This window comes from Salmo trutta, chromosome 5, assembly GCF_901001165.1.
Source record: "Salmo trutta chromosome 5, fSalTru1.1, whole genome shotgun sequence".
NCBI lineage: Eukaryota > Metazoa > Chordata > Actinopteri > Salmoniformes > Salmonidae > Salmo > Salmo trutta.
This window is the reverse complement of record NC_042961.1, coordinates 10,434,498-10,456,613: the sequence shown is the minus strand read 5'-3', so window position 1 is coordinate 10,456,613 and position 22,116 is coordinate 10,434,498. Positions and strand designations below refer to the sequence as shown.

The 22,116-nt window shown below is 44.9% G+C and overlaps 1 protein-coding gene across 5 annotated transcripts in view; it reads right to left on the bottom strand.

Moving 5' to 3' along the window:
* LOC115193641 (echinoderm microtubule-associated protein-like 6) overlaps positions 1-22,116 on the bottom strand; it is a 123,614-nt gene that overhangs the window by 52,834 nt on the left and 48,664 nt on the right. For all 5 annotated transcript variants that reach the window (XM_029752481.1, XM_029752483.1, XM_029752482.1 and 2 more), the window contains exons 7-13: positions 18,803-19,004; positions 17,873-18,010; positions 14,828-15,084; positions 9,627-9,839; positions 9,345-9,515; positions 8,845-8,951; positions 67-185 (exon numbers count right to left, since the gene is read on the bottom strand). In XM_029752481.1, coding sequence (XP_029608341.1) covers positions 67-185; positions 8,845-8,951; positions 9,345-9,515; positions 9,627-9,839; positions 14,828-15,084; positions 17,873-18,010; positions 18,803-19,004 — 1,207 coding nt within the window. The remainder of the gene's footprint in view (positions 1-66; positions 186-8,844; positions 8,952-9,344; positions 9,516-9,626; positions 9,840-14,827; positions 15,085-17,872; positions 18,011-18,802; positions 19,005-22,116) is intronic.

The window sequence follows — 22,116 nt, the reverse complement described above, 5'->3', positions numbered from 1 at the left end:
ACATATGACTATGTTTCTGAGGATCATGAGACCAATAAGACCTGTCATACAGTAACAACCCATTACCCGTGGACAAACTTGAGACGAAGGGCTTCGTCTGGGCCTCTCTGGCGCTTCAGGGAGCCGACCTGCTGCTTTTTCTCTCTGCTCTGCAGCCTCAGCTGGGGAAGGTCCTCCTTATACACCTGGAACAACCACACACAGTCCTCCTTATACACCTGGAACAACCACACACAGTCCTCCTTATACATCTGGAACAACCACACACAGTCCTCCTTATACACCTGGAACAACCACACACAGTCCTCCTTATACACCTGGAACAACCACACACAGTCCTCCTTATACACCTGGAACAACCACACACAGTCCTCCTTATACACCTGGAACAACCACACACAGTCCTCCTTATACACCTGGAACAACCACACACAGTCCTCCTTATACACCTGGAACAACCACACACAGTCCTCCTTATATCAAATCAAATCAAATCAAATGTATTTATATAGCCCTTCGTACATCAGCTGAAATCTCAAAGTGCTGTACAGAAACCCAGCCTAAAACCCCAAACAGCAAGCAATGCATGTGAAAGAAGCACGGTGGCTGGGAAAAACTCCCTAGGAAAAACTCCTGAGAAAGGCCAAAAACCTAGGAAGAAACCTAGAGAGGAACCAGGCTATGAGGGGTGGCCAGTCCTCTTCTGGCTGTGCCGGGTGGATATTATAACAGAACATGGTCAAGATGTTAAAATGTTCGTAAATGACCAGCATGGTCAAATAATAATAATCATAGTAATTGTCGAGGGTGCAACAAGCACGTCCGGTGAAACAGGTCAGGGTTCCGTAGCCGCAGGCAGAACAGTTGAAACTGGAGCAGCAGCATGGCCAGGTGGACTGGGGACAGCAAGGAGTCATCATGCCAGGTAGTCCTGAGGCATGGTCCTAGGGCTCAGGTCCTCCGAGAGAAAGAAAGAAAGAGAGAAGAGAGAATTAGAGAGAGCATATTTACATTCACACAGGACACCGGATAAGACAAGAGAATACTCCAGATGTAACAGACTGACCCTAGCCCCCCGACACATAAACTACTGCAGCATAAATACTGGAGGCTGAGACAGGAGGGATCAGAAGACACTGTGGCCCCATCCGATGATACCCCCGGACAGGGCCAAACAGGCAGGATATAACCCCACCCACTTTGCCAAAGCACAGCCCCCACACCACTAGAGGGATATCTACAACCACCAACTTACCGTCCGAAGACAAGGCCGAGTATAGCCCACAAAGATCTCCGCCACGGCACAACCCAAGGGGGGGGCGCCAACCCAGACAGGAAGACCACGTCAGTGGCTCAACCTACTCAAGTGACGCACCCCTCCCATGGACGGCATGGAAGAACACCAGTAAGTCAGTGACTCAGCCCCTGTAAAAGGGTTAGAGGCAGAGAATCCCAGTGGGAAGAGGGGAACCGACAAGGCAGAGACAGCAAGGGCGGTTCGTTGCTCCAGCCTTTCCGTTCACCTTCACACTCCTGGGCCAGACTATACTTAATCATAGGACCTACTGAAGAGATAAGTCTTCAGTAAAGACTTAAAGGTTGAGACTGAGTCTGCGTCTCTCACATGGGTAGGCAGACCATTCCATAAAAATGGAGCTCTATAGGAGAAAGCCCTACCTCCAGCCGTTTGCTTAGAAATTCTAGGGACAATTAGGAGGCCTGCGTCTTGTGACCGTAGCGTACGTGTAGGTATGTACGGCAGGACCAAATCGGAAAGATAGGTAGGAGCAAGCCCATGTAATGCTTTGTAGGTTAGCAGTAAAACCTTGAAATCAGCCCTTGCCTTAACAGGAAGCCAGTGTAGGGAGGCTAGCACTGGAGTAATATGATCAAATTTTTTGGTTCTAGTCAGGATTCTAGCAGCCGTATTTAGCACTAACTGAAGTTTGTTTAGTGCTTTATCCGGGTAGCCGGAAAGTAGAGCATTGCAGTAGTCGAGCCTAGAAGTAACAAAAGCATGGACTAATTTTTCTGCGTCATTTTTGGACAGAAAGTTTCTGATTTTTGCAATGTTACGTAGATGGAAAAAAGCTGTCCTTGAAGCAGTCTTGATATGTTCTTCAAAAGAGAGATCAGGGTCCAGAGTAACGCCGAGGTCCTTCACAGTTTTATTTGAGACGACTGTACAACCATCCAGATTAATTGTCAGATTCAACAGAAGATCTCTTTGTTTCTTGGGACCTAGGACAAGCATCTCTGTTTTGTCCGAGTTTAAAAGTAGAAAATTTGCAGCCATCCACTTCCTTATGTCTGAAACACAGGCTTCTAGCGAGGGCAATTTTGGGGCTTCACCATGTTTCATTGAAATGTACAGCTGTGTGTCGTCCGCATAGCAGTGAAATTTAACATTATGTTTTCGAATAACATCCCCAAGAGGTAAAATATATAGTGAAAACAATAGTGGTCCTAGAACGGAACCTTGAGGAACACCGAAATGTACAATTGATTTGTCAGAGGACGAACCATTCACAGAGACAAACTGATATCTTTCCGACAGATAAGATCTAAACCAGGCCAGAACTTGTCCATGTAGACCAATTTGGGTTTCCAATCTCTCCAAAAGAATGTGGTGATCGATGGTATCAAAAGCGGCACTAAGATCTAGGAGCATGAGGACAGATGCAGAGCCTCGGTCTGACGTCATTAAAAGGTCATTTACCACCTTCACAAGTGCAGTCTCAGTGCTATGATGGGGTCTAAAACCAGACTGAAGCGTTTCGTATACATTGTTTGTCTTCAGGAAGGCAGTGAGTTGCTGCGCAACAACTTTTTCTAAAATTTTTGAGAGGAATGGAAGATTCGATATAGGCCGATAGTTTTTTATAATTTCTGGGTCAAGATTCGGCTTTTTCAAGAGAGGCTTTATTACTGCCACTTTTAGTGAGCTTGGTACACATCCGGTGGATAGAGAGCCGTTTATTATGTTCAACATAGGAGGGCCAAGCACAGGAAGCAGCTCTTTCAGTAGTTTAGTTGGAATAGGGTCCAGTATGCAGCTTGAGGGTTTGGAGGCCATGATTATTTTCATCATTATGTCAAGAGATATAGTACTAAAACACTTTAGTATCTCCCTTGATCCTAGGTCCTGGCAGAGTTGTGCAGACTCAGGACAATGGAGCCCTGGAGGAATACCCAGATTTAAAGAGGAGTCCGTAATTTGCTTTCTAATGATCATGATCTTTTCCTCAAAGAAGTTCATAAATTTATTACTGCTGAAGTGAAAGCCATCCTCCATTTGCGAATGCTGCTTTTTAGTTAGCTTTGCGACAGTGTCAAAAATAAATTTTGGATTGTTCTTATTTTCCTCAATTAAGTTGGAAAAATAGGATGATCGTGCAGCAGTGAGGGCTCTTCGATACTGCACGGTACTGTCTTTCCAAGCTAGTCGGAAGACTTCCAGTTTAGTGTGGCGCCATTTCCGTTCCAATTTTCTGGAAGCTTGCTTCAGAGCTCGTGTATTTTCTGTATACCAGGGAGCTAGTTTCTTATGACAGATGTTTTTAATTTTTAGGGGTGCAACTGCATCTAGGGTATTGCGCAAGGTTAAATTGAGTTCCTCGGTTAGGTGGTTAACTGATTCTTGTCATCTGACATCCTTGGGTAGGCAGAGGGAGTCTGGAAGGGCATCAAGGAATCTTTGGGTTGTCTGAGAATTTATAGCACGACTTTTAATCTTCCTTGGTTGGGGTCTGAGCAGATTATTTGTTGCAATTGTAAACGCAATAAAATGGTGGTCCGATAATCCAGGATTATGAGGAAAAACATTAAGATCCACAACATTTATTCCATGGGACAAAACTAGGTCCAGAGTATGACTGTGGCAGTGAGTAGGTCCAGAGACATGTTGGACAAAACCCACTGAGTCGATGATGGCTCCGAAAGCCTTTTGGAGTGGGTCTGTGGACTTTTCCATGTGAATGTTAAAGTCACCAAAAATTAGAATATTATCTGCTATGACTACAAGATCCGATAGGAATTCAGGGAACTCAGTAAGGAACACTGCATATGGCCCAGGAGGCCTGTAAACAGTAGCTATAAAAAGTGATTGAGTAGGCTGCATAGATTTCATGACTAGAAGCTCAAAAGACGAAAACGTCATTGTTTTTTTTTTTGTAAATTGAAATTTGCTATCGTAAATGTTAGCAACACCTCCGCCTTTGCCGGATGCACGGGGGGTATGGTCACTAGTGTAACCAGGGGGTGAGGCCTCATTTAACACAGTAAATTCATCAGGCTTAAGCCATGTTTCAGTCAGGCCAATCACATCAAGATTATGATCAGTGATTAGTTCATTGACTATAACTGCCTTGGAAGTGAGGGATCTAACATTAAGTAACCCAATTTTGAGATGTGAAGTATCACAATCTCTTTCAATAATGGCAGGAATGGAGGAGGTCTTTATACTAGTAAGATTACTGAAGCGAACACCGCCATTTTTAATTTTGCCCAACCTAGATCGAGGCACAGACACGGTCTCAATGGGGAAAGCTGAGCTGACTACGCTAACTGTGCTAGTGGCAGACTCCACTAAGCTGGCAGGCTGGCTAACAGCCTGTTGCCTGGCCTGCACCCTATTTCATTGTGGAGCTAGAGGAGTTAGAGCCCTGTCTATGTTCGTAGATAAGATGAGAGCACCCCTCCAGCTAGGATGGAGTCCGTCACTCCTCAGCAGGCCAGGCTTGGTCCTGTTTGTGGGTGAATCCCAGAAAGAGGGCCAGTTATCTACAAATTCTATCTTTTGGGAGGGGCAGAAAACAGTTTTCATCCAGCGATTGAGTTGTGAGACTCTGCTGTAGAGCTCATCACTCCCCCTAACTGGGAGGGGGCCAGAGACAATTAATCGATGCCGACACATCTTTCTAGCTGATTTACATGCTGAAGCTATGTTGCGCTTGGTGACCTCTGACTGTTTCATCCTAACATCGTTGGTGCCGACGTGGATAACAATATCTCTATACTCTCTACACTCGCCAGTTTTAGCTTTAGCCAGCACCGTCTTTAGATTAGCCTTAACGTCGGTAGCCCTGCCCCCTGGTAAACAGTGTATGATCGCTGGATGATTAGTTTTAAGTCTAATACTGCGGGTAATGGAGTCGCCAATGACTAGGGTTTTCAATTTGTCAGAGCTAATGGTGGGAGCCGTCGGCGTCTCAGACCCCACAACGGGAGGAGCAGAGACCAGAGAAGTCTCGGCCTCCGACTCCGACTCGCTTAATGGGGAAAACCGGTTGAAAGTTTCTGTCGGCTGAATAAGCGACACCGGTTGAGCATTCCTACAGCGTTTCCCTCCAGACGCCATGAGAAAGATGTCCGGCTGCGGGGACCGTGCGAGGGGGTTTATACTAACGTTACTATCTGTACTTGCTGGTGGCACAGACGCTGTTTCATCCTTTCCTACACTGAAATGACCCTTGCCTAACGATTGCGTCTGAAGCTGGGCTTGCAGCACAGCTATCCTTGCCGTAAGGCGATCATTCTCCTGTATATTATGAGTACAACGACTGCAATTAGAAGGCATCATGTTAATGTTACTTAGCTTCGGCTGTTTGAAGTCCTGACGAACCATGTCCAGATAAAACCTCCGGGGTAGGAAAGTTGAATGAAAAAAAAGTTGAGTGAGGGAAAAAGTAAAAATATACGGTAATGAAAAAGTAAAAACCGTCAGGTAGCAAAGTAAAAACGGCAACAAAAACGCACAGCAGCGTAAACAAGTCTGCAAGTTATACACCTGGAACAACCACACACAGTCCTCCTTATACACCTGGAACAACCACACACAGTCCTCCTTATACACCTGGAACAACCACACACAGTCCTCCTTATACACCTGGAACAACCACACACAGTCCTCCTTATACACCTGGAACAACCACACACAGTCCTCCTTATACACCTGGAACAACCACACACAGTCCTCCTTATACACCTGGAACAACCACACACAGGCCTCCTTATACACCTGGAACAACCACACACAGTCCTCCTTATACACCTGGAACAACCACACACAGTCCTCCTTATACACCTGGAACACCCACACACAGTCCTCCTTATACACCTGGAAGAACTACACAGTCCTCCTTATACACTTGGAACACCCACACACAGTCCTCCTTATATACCTGGAACACCCACACACAGTCCTCCTTATACACCTGGAACAACTACACAGTCCTCCTTATACACTTGGAACACCCACACACAGTCCTCCTTATATACCTGGAACAACCACACATAGTCCTCCTGGAACAACAACACATAGTCCTCCTGTAAATCATACACACAGTCCTCCTGTAACAATCACACTCAGTTTTCCTGTAAATCATACTACATTGTCCTGTAAATCACACTATGTCCTCCTGTAACAATCACACACAGTCCTCCTGTAAATCACACACAGTCCTCCTGTAAATCACACACAGTCCTCCTCACACACAGTCCTCCTGTAAATCACACACAGTCCTCCTCACACACAGTCTTCCTGTAAATCACACACAGTCCTCCTGTAAATCACACACAGTCCTCCTGTAAATCACACACAGTCCTCCTGGAACAATCCCACACAGTCCTCCTGTAACAATCACACATAGTTCTCCTGTAAATCACACACTGTCCTCCTGTAACAACAACACACAGTCCTCTACATACACCTGAAACAACAGTCCCTCATACGGTGCATCATTTGTCAACCTGCTATCCTCCACCGTCTGACTGATATAGGACCCACCGAATAATGATATCAAACAAATATTTCAAAGTATTACATGAGGACTAAAATTAAGTCTTAAGAGAAGCAGAGAAAATAATATTTTGTCCCCACTGTTGAAACTTTAAACAGGCGACTCATTGTTCTGTCAAGAAGCAGTGTGGGCGCCGACGGCTGGGTATCTCCAGAGAACATATGGCAGCGCTGAGTGTGGCACAAACCCGCAGCGCTCCGTGTGGCAGCAACCCGCACCGTCAGGCCAACAGATGCAGACCCAGCTGCCAGTGGAGATAAGGCTTGTGACGGATGCTATGGCAACCCAGCCGTTCTCCGACAAAATAGAGCCTCAGTCAGCGCTGAGCCCATTCAAAGCCGCTGAGAGGAGCCTATTTAAATATCTTATCTCCCCTTCCGTCTGCCTCGCTCTGCTCACATCAATCAATATCAGAATATCTCCACTCGGTACCTTGATTGACTTTCAGGACTTCTCAGGATCCTAGATCATGGCTGGAGGCATTCTGACTAACACGGGCTATTCCAATCCAGATAACACTGACTGATGTTGGTGTTCTAACAATTTACTCCCTCTCAACTTACTGGAGGGTATTTTAACAAGGTATTGTTTAGGCTTTGAGTAGTGTGTTGTCGTCTCTCTCTCTTTCTGACAGCATTTTATAATGGAGGCATATTCTCCTCTTGTTCAACTGTCATTCTCAAATAGATATGTATTATCTTAATTTGATCACTCTGTTATCACATAATTTCCATGCGCTGCAGGAAGTTAAAATGCGCCATCGTGATTTACATTTAAAGAAACACTGAAAACCCACAGTTCTCTTTTCCTCACTAAAGCTTACTCTTAAACTTGTCTACTGTAGTCTATCAAAACACATTTTCCCCGTTAGAAAGTATCACTTATTTTTTATAATCAAGATTATCACTCCAGTGGTGTGGGGGCTGTGCTTTGGCAAAGTGGGTGGGGTTATATCCTACCTGTTTGGCCCTGTCCGGGGGTTTCATCGGATGGGGCCACAGTGTCTCCTGACCCCTCCTGTCTCAGCCTCCAATATTTATGCTGCAGTAGTTTATGTGTCGGGGGGCTAGGGTCAGTCTGTCACATCTGGGGTTTTTCCTCTTGTCTTTTCCGGTGTCCTGTGTGAATTTAAATATGCTCTCTCTAATTCTCTCTTTCTCTCTTTCTTTCTTTCTCTCTCTCTCTCTCTCGGAGGACCTGAGCCCTAGGACCATGCCTCAGGACTACCTGGCTTGATGACTCCTTGCTGTCCCCAGTTCACCTGGCCGTGCTGCTGCTCCAGTTCCAACTGTTCTGCCTGCAGCTATGGAACCCTGACCTGTTCACCGGACGTGTTACCTGTCCCAGACCTGCTGTCCCAGACCTGCTGGAACCCTGACCTGTTCACCGGACGTGCTACCTGTCCCAGACCTGCTGTTTTCAACTCTCTAGAGACAGCAGGAGCAGTAGAGATTCTCTCAAAGATCGGCTATGAAAAAGCCAACTGACATTTACTCTTGTGTTACTGACTTGTTGCACCCTCGACAACTACTATGATTATTATTATTTGACCATGCTGGTCATTTATGAACATTTGAACATCTAGGCCATGTGCTGTTATAATCTCCACCCGGCACAGCCAGAAGAGGACTGGCCACCCCTCATAGCCTGGTTCCTCTCTAGGTTTCTTCCTAGGTTTTGGCCTTTCTAGGGAGTTTTTCCTCACCACCATGCTTCTACACCTGCATTACTTGCTGTTTGGGGTTTTAGGCTGGGTTTCTGTACAGCACTTTGAGATATCAGCTGATGTAAGAAGGGCTATATAAATACATTTGATTTGATTTGATTATTTTGCTACAGTGACCAAACTGGTCAAATTACGATCTGACACCTGTACTGACACTCATTCTCTCTCTACCTCAAACGCAGCATCAATGTAAGGCATCTGTTATAGAACTTTGTCAGTGTCCCTCACGTGGTGTATCATCTCTAAACCTGATATCGCCCACTCTCTGTCTGACCCATATAGCACTCCATCCAGTGTCTGTGAGCTCCACACACCCACCTGTCGGTCGTAGTTGATCTGGGTCTCTTGCTCGATATCAGAGTCCAGCTCCGGGACATCAGACACATCAGAGTCAGACTCCTCACTGTTGGAGTCTGCATGGCCATCTAGAGGGAACCGATACCAGGAGACAGCAAGGAAACAGATTTTCACTGGTGCAACAATCACTCATTACATTGGCTTTTGACAAGATCATGAATATTGTGTACAGTAGTCACTCCCCTAACCACTGTTGTGAGGTACATTACATCATATAACACAAATCTACCCAAGAATACTTCAGCACCAGCTCTACATGACCATATTAGCTCTACATGACCTCTCATTAGAACCATACAGTACATTCATAAACATTTCAAACCCCCAGGTTCCTCTGGGTTTACACTGAGTGTATAAAACAATCCATTCCTCGACGAGGCTGTTCTGAGGTCAAAAGGGATGGGGTGCAACTCGATATTAGGAAGGTGTTCTTAATGTTTTATTCTCTCAGTATACTGTACCGTGTGGTATACTGGTCTCCAGTCCTCCATTCATGATGCCCTCAGGCAGGAACTTCCACTGGAACACAGAATGGTCAGACCCGCCGGTGGTCAACACCCACTGCAGGTCGTGAGACCAGTGCACGTTGGTCACGTGGGCCGAGTGGCCAATGTACTTTTTGAATTTTGCCCCTGTGCACAACATCAGGGAAAGAAAAACTAGTCAACATGAAATGAGAGAAGGGGAGTGTTCAACACAATTCCTTCTCTCAACATTGTATATTTGCAAAAACATTTACTGACCTTTCTTTAGGCAGGGGAAGCGGAACAGTTTGACCAGGCCAAAGTCATCTCCAGCAACCAGCACAGCGCTGCAGTAGTTGGCGTCCACAGAGTTTACGTCACTGATGTTGGTGTACTTGGGCCAGATCCCACTCACCTCTGGACCAATCACACTCGTCCACGAGCTCCAGTGGATCCCTTTTACCTCCTCCTTAGTGGTCAGGTGCTTCCCAACTTCAAGGGAGAAAAACAGGATGGAGGACTAACATGGGCAGAATCTTACAGGTAAAATCAGGTTGTTCTGCATAAATAATCACACTTTACATTTTTTTTGACTATGTTAAAGCTCTACTAACCTCACTGCTAAGGTTCTTAGTCAGAACTAAAAACAAGTAAAGATGACATAAACACGAGTGAAGGTGTTAAGACACACAACCTCTGTTCCTGTATTAATGAAGGCGTTACTGGTGAACATGCATTAAAGATGGCAGAATTCAGATATGACGTCATTGTTTTAGCACTATCCATTGAGATTTTAAACTACGGCGTGCGACATGGTTCAATATGCCAATAAAATCAGCACTATTTACTTCCTGGTTTTTCAAATTGACAGCATCTTGAAGCTAGAATTGGGTTCATGTATACTGTTCTAATATACAGTACCAGTCAAAAGTTTGGATACACCTACTCATTTAAGGTTTTTAATTGTTTTTTTAAAACTATTTTCTAACATTGTAGAATAATAGTAAAGACATCAAAACTATGAAATAACACATATGGAATCATCAGACCAAAGGACAGATTTACACCGGTCTAATGTCCATTGCTCGTGTTTCTTGGCCCAAGCAAGTCTTTTCTTCTTATTGGTGTCTTTTAGTAGTGGTTTCTTTGCAGCCATTCGGCCTTGAAGGCCTGATTCACTCAGTCTCCTCGGAACAGTTGCTGTTGAGATGTATCTGTTACTTGAACTCTGTGAAGCATTTATTTGGGTTGCAATTTCTGAGGCTGGTAACTCTAATGAACTTATCCTCTGCAGCAGTGGTAACTCTGGGTCTTCCTTTCCTGTGGCAGTCCTCATGAGAGCCAGTTTCATCATAACGCTTGGTGTTGAACACTGAGCTATAGTCAATGAATAGCATTCTCACATTAGTGTTCCTTTTGTCCAGGAGTGAAAGGGCAGTGTGGAGTGCAATATAAATTGCATCATCTGTGGATCTGTTGGTGCGGTATGCAAATTGGAGCTTTCTAGGGTTTCTGGGATAATGGTGGTGATGTGAGCCATGACCAGCCTTTCAAAGCATTTCATGGCTACAGACGTGAGTGCTACGGGGCGGTAGTCATTTAGGCAGGTTACCTTAGTCTTCTTGGGCACAGGGACTGTGGTGGTCTGCTTGAAACATGTTGGTATTACAGACTCAGACAGGGAGAGGTTGAAAATGTCAGTGAAGACACTTGCCAATTGGTCAGCGCATGCTTGGAGTACACGTCCTGGTAATCTGTCTGGCCTTGTGAATGTTGACCTGTTTAAAGGTCTTACTCACATCGGCTGCGGAGAGCGTGATCACACAGTCGTCCGGAACAGCTGATACTCTCATGCATGTTTCAGTGTTACTTGTCTCGGAGCGAGCATAGAAGTTATTTCGCTCGTCTGGTAGGCTCGTGTCACTGGGCAGCTCTCAGCTGTGCTTCCCTTTGTAGTCTGTAATAATTTGCAAGCCCTGCCACATCCGACGAGCGTCGGAGCCAGTGTAGTACGATTTGATCTTAGTCCTATATTGACACTTTGCCTGTTTGATGGTTCATCGGAGGGCATAGCAGGATTTCTTATTAGCTTCCGGGTTAGAGTCCAGCTCCTTGAAAGCGGCAGCTCTACCCTTTAGCTCAGTGCAAATGTTGCCTGTAATCCATGGCTTCTGGTTGGGTTATGTATGTACAGTCACTGTGGGGACGACGTCCTTGATGCACTTTTGATAAAGCCAGTGACTGATGTGGTTAACTCCTCAATGCTATCGGAAGAATCCCGGAACATATTCCAGTCTGTGCTAGCAAAACAGCCCTGTAATTTAACATCTGCTTCATCTGACCACTTTTCTATAGATCGAGTCACTTGTGCTTCCTGCTTTAATTTTGCTTGTAAGCAGGAATCAGGAGGATAGAATTATGATCAGATTTGCCAAATGGAGGGCGAGGGAGAGCTTTGTACGCGTCTCTATGTGTGGATTAAAGGTGGTCTACAATTTTTTTCCCACTGGTTGCACATTTAACATGCTGATAGAAACGAGTTAAAACTGATTTAAGTGTCCCTGCATTAAAGTCCCCGGCCACTAGGCGCACCGCCTCTAGATGAGCGTTTTCCTGTTTGCTTATGGCGGTATATAGCTCATTGAGTGCGGTTTTAGTGCCAACATCGGTCTGTGGTGGTATGTAGACAACTACGAAAAATACAGATGAAAACTCTAGGTAGACAGTGTGGTCTACAGCTTATCATGAGATACTCTACCTCAGGCGAGCAAAACCTCAAGACTTCCTTAGATATCATGCACCAGCTGTGGTTTACAAATATGCATAGGCCCCCGCCCCGTGTCTTACCAGAGGTTGCTGTTCTATCCTGCCGATAGAGTGTATAATCCGCCAGCTGTATGTTCTTAATGTCATCGTTCAGATTAGGCGCTCATCGCCTGATCTTCACAAGGCACTCTGATCTTTTTCCGCAAAATCTCAATTTTCTTCTCCAGGGAATGACAGGAATCTGGGCCTGGTCGAGTGTCTGTAGTATCTCCCTCCCGTCTGACTCATTGAAGAAAAACTCGTCAAATCTGAGGTGAGTAATCGCAGTTCTGATGTCCAGAAGCTCTTTTTGGTCATACGAGACGGTAGCAGCAACATTATGTACAAAACAAGTTACGAACAACGCAAAAAAATAAACAATATAGCATGGTTGGTTAAGAGCCGATAAGATGGCAGCCATCTCCTCCGGCGCCATCACACATCACACCATAGTGCCCTCAAAGCTCATCACTAAGATTAGGACCCTGGGACTAAACACCTCCCTCTGCAACTGGATCATGGACTTCCTGATGGGCCGCCCCCAGGTGGTAAGGGTAGGTAACAACACATCCGCCACGCTGATCCTCAACACGGGGGCCCCTCAGGGGTGCGTGCTTAGTCCCCTCCTGTACTCCCTGTTCACTCATGACTGCACGGTCAGGCATGACTCCAACACCATCATTAAGTTTACTGATGACACAACAGTGGTAGGCCTGATCACCGACAACGATGAGACAGCCTAATAGGAGGAGGTCAGAGACCTGACCGTGTGGTGCAAGGACAACAACCTCTCCCTCAACGTGATCAAGACAAAGAAGATGATTGTGGACTACAGGAAAAGGAGGACCGAGCACGCCCCCATTCCAATCGATGGGGCTGTAGTGGAGCAGATTGAGAGCTTCAAGTTCCTTGGTGTCCACATCACCAACAAACTAACATGGTCCAAGCACACCAAGACAGTCATGAAGAGGGCACGACAAAACCTATTCCAGGAGACTGAAAAGATTTGGCATGGGTCCTCAGATCCTTAAAAGGTTTGACAGCTGCACCATGGAGAGCATCCTGATGGGTTGCATCACTACCTGGTATGGCAACTGCTCGGCCTCCGACCACAAGGAACTACAGAGGGTAATACGTATGGCCCAGTACATCACTGGGGTCAAGCTTCCTGCCATCCAGGACCTCTATACCAGGCGCTGTCAGAGGAAGGCCCTAAACATTGTCAGACTCCAGCCACCCTAGTCATAGACTGTTCTCTCTGCTATCACACGGAAAGTGGTTTTGGAGAACCAAGTTTAGGTATAAGAGGCTTCTAAACAGCTTCTACCCCCAAGCCATAAGACTCCTGAACAGGTCATCAAATGGCTACCCAGACTATTTGCACCCCCCCCCCCTTCTACGCTGCTGCTACTCTCAGTTATTATCTATGCATAGTCTCTTTAATAACACTACCTACATGTACATTTTACCTCAATTACCTCGACACCAGTGCCCCCACACGTTGACTCTGTACCGGTACCCCCTGTATATAGCCTCGCTTTTGTTATTTACTGCTGCTCTTTAATTATTTGATATTCTTATCTCTTACTTTTTTTTAGGTATTTTCTCCAAACTGCATTGTTGGTATAGGGCTTGTAAAGTAAGCATTTCACTGTAAGGTCTGATTTGATGTTTTTTGCGACTGCACTTGAAGAAACTTTCAAAGTTCTTGAAATTTTCCACATTGACCGACCTTCATGTGTTAAAGTCATGATGGACTCTTGTTTCTCCTTGCTTATTTGAGCTGTTTTACCAAATAGGGCTATCTTCTGTATACCACCCATACCTTGTCGCAACACAACTGATTGGCTCAAACGCATTAAGAAGGAAATTCCACAAATTAACTTTTAACAAAGCACACCTGTTAATTGAAATGCATTCCAGGTGACTACCTCATGAAGCTGGTTGAGAGAATGTGTGTGCAAAGCTGTCATCAAGGCAAAGGCTGGCTACTTTGAAGAATCTCAAATATAAAATATATATGGATTTGTTTAACACTTTTTTGGTTACTACATGATTCCATATGTGTTGTTTCATAGTTTTGATGTCTTCATTATTATTCTACAATGTAGAAAATAGTAAAAATAAAGAACAATTCTTGAATCAGTAGGTGTGTCCAAACTTTTGACTGGTACTGTAGGTGCAGTGAAATGTGTTGTTTTACAGGGTCAGCCATAGTAGCACAGCGCCCCTGGAGCCAATTTGGGTTGTCGTCTCAGGTATTCGAAACCAGCAACCTTTCAGTTCCTGGCCCACCGCTCTATCCACTAGGCTACCTGCCACTCTGAATCAGAAGAAACTATTGCATAATCACGTTGATGGATGTTTAAGCCGGACGTGATGTGAAGATTGCTGGTGTGTGTGTGTAACAGGGCTTGCTTGGCATGGCGATAAGCTAGCTGTGAACCACCTTCATGGGCCTAATTGCTGTTTACTGTCAAGCTGATTGCTGTGTGATCTGTTTATGTAACTTCTCCCGATAAGGAAACAAGAAACATCCGATTTAATCACTGATTGTGTTCACAGCAAGCTGAGGTAATAGGAGTTATATCATGGTTATCATGGCCTAGTTCAGAGGAAAGACACAGGGTCATTATGAAGCCTTGCTTTTTCACCGGTGGCGTTGATTCACTCACTTGGCATCCTGTAGAAGAGGCGTTCTCCCGCCCCGTCGTTGCTCTGGAGGAACTTGCTGTCGATGGACCAGTCCAGGTGGGTGATGAAGCTGGAGGACTTGTTGCACTCACCCACCTTCTTGTAGCGCTGCGCCACAGCGTACACATCCACCAGGCCGTCATTAGAGCCCACGGCCAGGTAGCTGTCATCAGGGGAAAACTTCATCTCATGAATCACTTCCTTCCTGTCTTTAATGTGTACCACCTCCGTCATGTCCCTGGTAGAGAGAGAGGAGTGGGAGGGTGGATGAGAGGGAGGGAAGAGAGATGGAGGGGGAAGAGAGAGAGAGAGAAAGAGCAAATCAGCAAAAGAGAAAGAGTGAGGAGAGGTGGAGACAGAGAAAGAGAGAGGGAGAGAGACAGATAGAGAGAAAGAAAAGAGTGAATCCCTCGGCTCTGTACAGGAGGCTGGCTGGCTAGCTCATTCATCTACCTTGTGGCTTTGTTTAGACAGGCAGTCCAATTCTGATCTTTTGATCAATCACATCAGATATTTTGACATCAGACCTTTTTCAGAGCTGATCTGATTGGTCAAATTAGTGAAAAATATATCACAATTGGGCTCCCTGTGTAAACTCAGCCAGTGAGCAGTAGCAGATGGACTGGGTCCATTCATTGTCATTATGGGCCAATTGCAACCATCAGTGGCCACCAGATGATCATCAGCTGATCTCTCGCTAAACCATCAATACGCACTAAATTCCTCCGCAGAGCTGATCTCAATTGGAACCATTATTGGTCACCTCATTACCACTCCCTAAAGCTGATGTCAGCGTTAATTTAGTTCAGCATTTCCCAAACTCGGTCCTTGGGACCCCACATTTTGGTTTTTGCCCTAATACTACACAGTTGATTACATTTTCAAAGCTTGATGATTAGTTGTTTGAATCAGCTTTGTAGTACTTGGGCAAAAAACAAAACATGCATCCTTTGGAGTCCTAAGGACAGAGTTAGGGAAATGCTACTTTAGTCCTTGCTACCAAAGTCTCTGAAGATGTGTTCGCCATCTGGTGGGTATTATCATCGGAACAACGTTTTAAGCAGACCTAGGGCGATTTATCTATTTGACAATAATTCTGCACAACTGAAATAAGTATTTCCTGGTTTACCACAGCAAATATACTGTGGCAATTATCCGACATGTTGTATTAATGGAAACATAATGTTGGTGTAGCCTACTCTTATTGTTTTATTTGTTTCCAGTTGATGTCATCCATTAAATCAGGGGCATAACTTTGGTTTTAGAAGTGGGGGGGATATGATATATATATATATATATATATATATATATATATATATATATATATATATATATATATATATATATATCTTTGTATCCAGTCGGATAAACACTACAAACAGCCCGACCGCTCGGAGACATCCGCATGGTCCTAAAGCACACCGCGCCTCGTTTTGTATCACATTCCAATGATAAAACTGGGGGGGACAAAAATGTGAAAGTTGCACCCCTGCATTAAATACAACTGTCTTTCAAAGGAAATTGTCTGATATGGTTATTTCTTATCAAGATCAGGGGTAAAATATCCCTGGACTGTCCCTATTTGAAATATGTAACTAATCTATATTGATCAAATGAAAATGTAGGCTAATAAAGTTATTTGAAATGGCATATATTACATTAGTTATCTATTTAAGGTGAAACGTTTGAATGAAATATAGGCCTTCTACTTCTATATTCTTATACTCTAAGGCTGCGTTTTCCCCAGGGGTTCCCAAACCGGGTCCTGGACGCAGCTGTCAGCTGTCAAAATCACGTGACTCGGTAACAACGAGAGATCAACTGATCAGCTGGTTTATTCTTGTGGGTTTTTCGTTACTAGCAAGTTTGCTTTAATATGCAGATGCATGTAACTTCCCGTTAGTAGCATTTTAAGAAATCCAGCAGTAATGCATAGCACAGCGCTACCTTCTGCTTGTTATTTGTAAAGCCAGCTGAAACAATGAGGCAGCCTTGCCACTAGACTCGTCCTCCTGCTGTCTCTCTCTGCGGAGGATGTATTACAATGAAACCACCACAGTCTTATCACACCTGCTGCTCCCACACAAAAGCAATTTTACCAGCCCAGATTTGATTAACTCATTTTTGACTGGTCATTTTAGATGGGGGGAGTATGTAATCGCATGATGGCTAGACAGTATGGCTTCATATTCTAACAATGTGCTGTAATTGTTAATCATGGTGCCAGTGATGGGTGTCTCTTATCCTGAAAAACTCCTAACCATTAGATATGGTGAACAGTAATTATAGAGAATAGCCTATGGGGAATATCAAGGTATACAGTGCACTATGTGGCTCAATAATCAGCCAACAGCTATAGCCAACGATGAGGTGAATAAAAAGTCAAAGTAACAAGTCAAACCCTTCTAAACATACCGTCTCTCCGTCAAAACCATACAGCACAATAAAACATAGCCCCAGGCAACAGAAATTCAATCCAATCAGAAAAAGCTGCTTCTGCTGCTGTAAGCTCACTCATTTCTAATAGACTGAATACAAATCAGGAGCGCTGCTCACTTCAAAGTGCAGCGTGGGGATTAGCCACTTCAAAACGTATTGATTAACAGCACTGCGGACCAATTTACTATAACTTAATGGAAAGTGCAGGCCTGCACCCTGGGTCTGCTGGGGAGTAAATTAAACTGAAGCCTTCAATCTGGCTTTAAGTGATGAATTCAGCATCTCAATATGGGGCTGTTTAAACCCGAGGTTTTGGCCCACTAGGTTTCATAACTTTATGGCCCTTCTTTACAAGATGTATCTGAAGAGTTTGATGCTGAAAATACTTTCACCAGCTTTGGCATAATTCAACCTGCTGGGCACACACTGGTTGAATCAACGTTATTGCCACGTCATTTCAATAAAATCAAGGAAATTACAAATCTTATAAGCCTTTTTAAACCTTGAATACACTACAAGTTTGCATTTCCTGTCAATACCGGGGGATCAAATGAAGATTCTCTAGGGACTAAAGATGTTAGCAGTACCTGACTCGAAGCACAGTGAAGGAGCCGTCCTTCATGCCAAGAGCAAGCTGAGAGCCATCGTGGCTGAAGGCCACACTGCGGACAGCCTCTTCCATGTTACAGCGAGCTATCAGGGTGTGGTCTGCCAGGCTCCACAACCTGAAAACACCACACACACACACACACACACACACACACACACACACACACACACACACACACACATGACCAATCAGCACAGTTTCAGCTATGAACATTGCCTCTGTAGAGACAGTCATAATAGAGTAAATTATATGAGTAGTAGTTAAGTGACAGAAGTTTTAATGAGCTATCTTGCAGCTGCAGGGTGAAGGCTTGAATTAAGTTGAATTAAGTTGAATTATGTTGCTGAGATGCAGGAGGTGTATGTGTGTGTGTGCGCATGTGTGTGCACTCGGGCTTGTGAGCGTGTATGTGTGTGCGTGTGTGTCTGTGAGACAGAGACTAATTGGCTCCTTGATTGGGCCCTCAGAGAGCTCTGTCTCTCCTGGTAGAGCAGGGTTGTGTGGGTCTGTGTGTGTGTGTGTTGTGGAGGGACTGATCCAGTTCTACTGATAGCAGACGTGAGGCCTCATTATGCATGATCTGTCCCCTGCACAAGCTGACACTGTGACTTCTCGATAGCTAGCTCTGAACTAGCCTACAACTGTCCCTGTTAGAAATGTGAAGAACAGTGTCTTACAAACTAAGGGTTGTCTGAGAGCGAGGAGAACCAATGAACCAAACAGGACGAGTAGGACTGCGGGTCAGGGTTCACTGAGTGGATGTGATTAAGATGAAAAGCCTGGATGGACTGGTGGATTAAAATAGAATGGACAGAGGTGTTGGCCCGGGTGATAACTACTGGGTCTATAAAGACGCTCCTGAGGGAATTGATGTATGAGCTACATTGTTGCTGGAGTTAATACTGACCGTACAGATCGATCGTCACTGCCGGTCACAGCGAGCGGTTTCTTGGGGTGGACGTCCAGAGCCCAGAGCTCTCCCTCACAGTGACCCTGAATGATGAGCAGAGGCTTGTCTCTGTCCCGAACCATCACCTCAAAGATCTCACTGTCCTGCGTCCCTGCCAGGATACGGTCTGCCCTCCAACACACACTACGGATAGACAGCCCTGAGAGAGAGAGGGAAGAGAGGGAGGAGGGAGAGGGAGAGAGCGGGAGAGGAAGATAGATGGATAGAGAGAAAGAGAGAGGGAGAGAGGACATGACAAATAATGAATGCTCTATCATGTATAACAAAAGTGGTGAGTCGAATGCAATCCCACCCGTTCTTCAGCAGGTGATGAAGGGTAGCATCCAATCCACTGACAACGTTCCGATTTTCACAGAGTAAATTGCAGAAGGAGAATGTGTGGCTGATACAGGTCGACTTTCATTTGGGAAGAGAGAGATGAAGCAGACAACTCTAGAGGGAGAAACAGATTGAGCTGCTTCAGCGAAGCCATCTCAAGCAAGCAAGACATCAGCACGACATCACCCAATGCAAGACATCACCCAATGCAAGACATCACCCAATGCAAGACATCACCCAATGCAAGACATCACCCAATGCACCCAATCAGTACTAAAGAGTCTGTAATTCAGTCAGTAGAAGCACAGCTATAAATCCCCAGACTCTTGTTATAACAAGGGTAGGCCGTCATTGTAAATATGAATTTGTTCTTAACTGACTTGCTTAGTTAAATAAAGGTAAAAAAAAATAATAATAAAAAAACTCAATAACATCACAGGATATGAAAACAATTTTAAAACAATACCTGGCAACCAGAAACCAGCTACAAAATGTTTTATAGGCTAACAGCGTACCTGCAACCGAACCAGTCTCATAATCTGTGTGGATATAAAATACCTGGCAACCAGATAACTCAAATTAATTGGCTGCACAATACACTTCAGCTTTGACACCCTGGGGGGAATAACCATTTCTGAAAAGTAATTACTTATCTCAGATGTCTTCTCTCTAAAACCGATCTGCAGTTGGGAATCAAACCTTCACTGGGACTCAACATTTTCAAGAACAGAAGTTGGAAATCCCTTCATACAGAGGGTACCGAAATCTTTTGTAGAACATTCTAATCCAGAGCCACAAGCTGTTGTGAAGGTTTACTAATTTACGTTTGGAAAAGTTATCTTTTTGCATAATGACATTCCTACTGACCAAACCGACAAGATCGATTTAAACTCAATCAAGATTCATATTACATGATTTATTTCCGAAGGTCTTTGACCGGCCACCAAACACCCAACAAGGCCAGTATCTAATCCCAGGGTGTCTGTGGGGCTTTCAGAAAGGCCACAGCCTTTATAACTGTCACTTTCCTATGAAAGGTCAAATATTAGTATCCCCCCCCCCCCCCCCGGGGATGGCTGGGGACACAGAGCTTTACGGAGCTTTTACCAGCCCCGAGCTACCACTAACAGCCAAGCAGCCCCATCTCAGAACAGAGGAGAGGAGAACAGAGGAGCAAAGGAAGGGAAGCGAGAAGAGACTCATTGATAATACATGAGTGCCACTGATGGTTTCCTCAACTTAGCAGGAGGCATAGAGCAGAGAGAAACAGGGAGTTGACTAAATGTCATCTGTCACAATGGTTTAGAAACCTTTATTCTGTTTCATCCATACAGCACAGACTCAAAGGCCCAACCATCTTTTATTTTTATGTCTGATTTGACTAACATGGCTTCCTCTGGCTCATTGAAATGGATGAGTGGCATTGATTCTCTCGCTCTCACTGGCATATTTGAATTTCTCTCTCTCTCTCTCTCATAAATACACAGGGATAGGCTAATAAAACACCATGGCAGGGATCTCAATGAGCTGAACACACATCGGTCTCTATTAGGCAGAACCCACTGACTTAAGTGACCTTCACATACTCACTGGTTACAGTATGTTAATCCCTGTACACATTCATGAGTGTCTGGATCGACCTGCTAACACACCCCTGCATCAGAAGCGTGGACTCTGACCCTTAAATCTATAGACAGCACACACAACCCTGTGAGCTTAGATGGATCTCCTTATAAAGATGTGCCTCTCATCCTCTGTCTCTCCATTAAAAGATATGCTCTGCTTTTTTGACACCACACTCCAAAAAGCCTGCAGGCTCTAGTTTTGTCTTATCTTGATTATTGTCCAGTCATATGGTCAAGTGCTGCAAAGAAGGCCCTACAGTGAGGGAAAAAAGTATTTGATCCCCTGCTGATTTTGTACGTTTGCCCACTGACAAAGAAATGATCCGTCTATAATTTGAATGGTAGCTTTATTTGAACAGTGAGAGACAGAATAACAACAAAAAAATCCAGAAAAACACATGTCATAAATGTTATAAAATGATTTGCATTTTAATGAGGGAAATAAGTATTTGACCCCTCTGCAAAACATGACTTAGTACTTGGTGGCAAAACCCTTGTTGGCAATCACAGAGGTCAGACGTTTCTTGTAGTTGGCCACCAGGTTTGCACACAGCTCAGGAGGGATTTTGTCCCACTCCACTTTGCAGATCTTCTCCAAGTCATTAAGGTTTCGAGGCTGACGTTTGGCAACTCGAACCTTCAGCTCCCTCCACAGATTTTCTATGGGATTAAGGTCTGGAGACTGGCTAGGGCACACCAGGACCTTAATGTGCTTCTTCTTGAGCCACTCCTTTGTTGCCTTGGCCGTGTGTTTTGGGTCAATGTCATGCTGGAATACCCATCCACGACCCATTTTCAATGCCCTGGCTGAGGGAAGGAGGTTCTCACCCAAGGTTTGACGGTACATGGCCCCGTCCATCGTCCCTTTGATGCGGTGAAGTTGTCCTGTCCCCTTAGCAGAAAAACACCCCGAAAGCATAATGTTTCCACCTCCATGTTTGAGGGTGGGGATGATGTTCTTGGGGTCATAGGCAGCATTCCTCCTCCTCCAAACACGGCGAGTTGAGTTGATGCCAAAGAGCTGCATTTTGGTCTCATCTGATCACAACATTTTCACCCAGTTGTCCTCTGAATCACTCAGATGTTCATTGGCAAACTTCAGACGGGCATGTATATGTGCTTTCTTGAGCAGGGGGACCTTGCGGGCGCTGCAGGATTTCAGTCCTTCACGGCGTAGTGTGTTACCAATTGTTTTCTTGGTGACTATGGTCCCAGCTGCCTTGAGATCATTGACAAGATCCTCCCGTGTAGTTCTGGGCTGATTCCTCACCGTTCTCATGATCATTGCAACTCCACGAGGTGAGATCT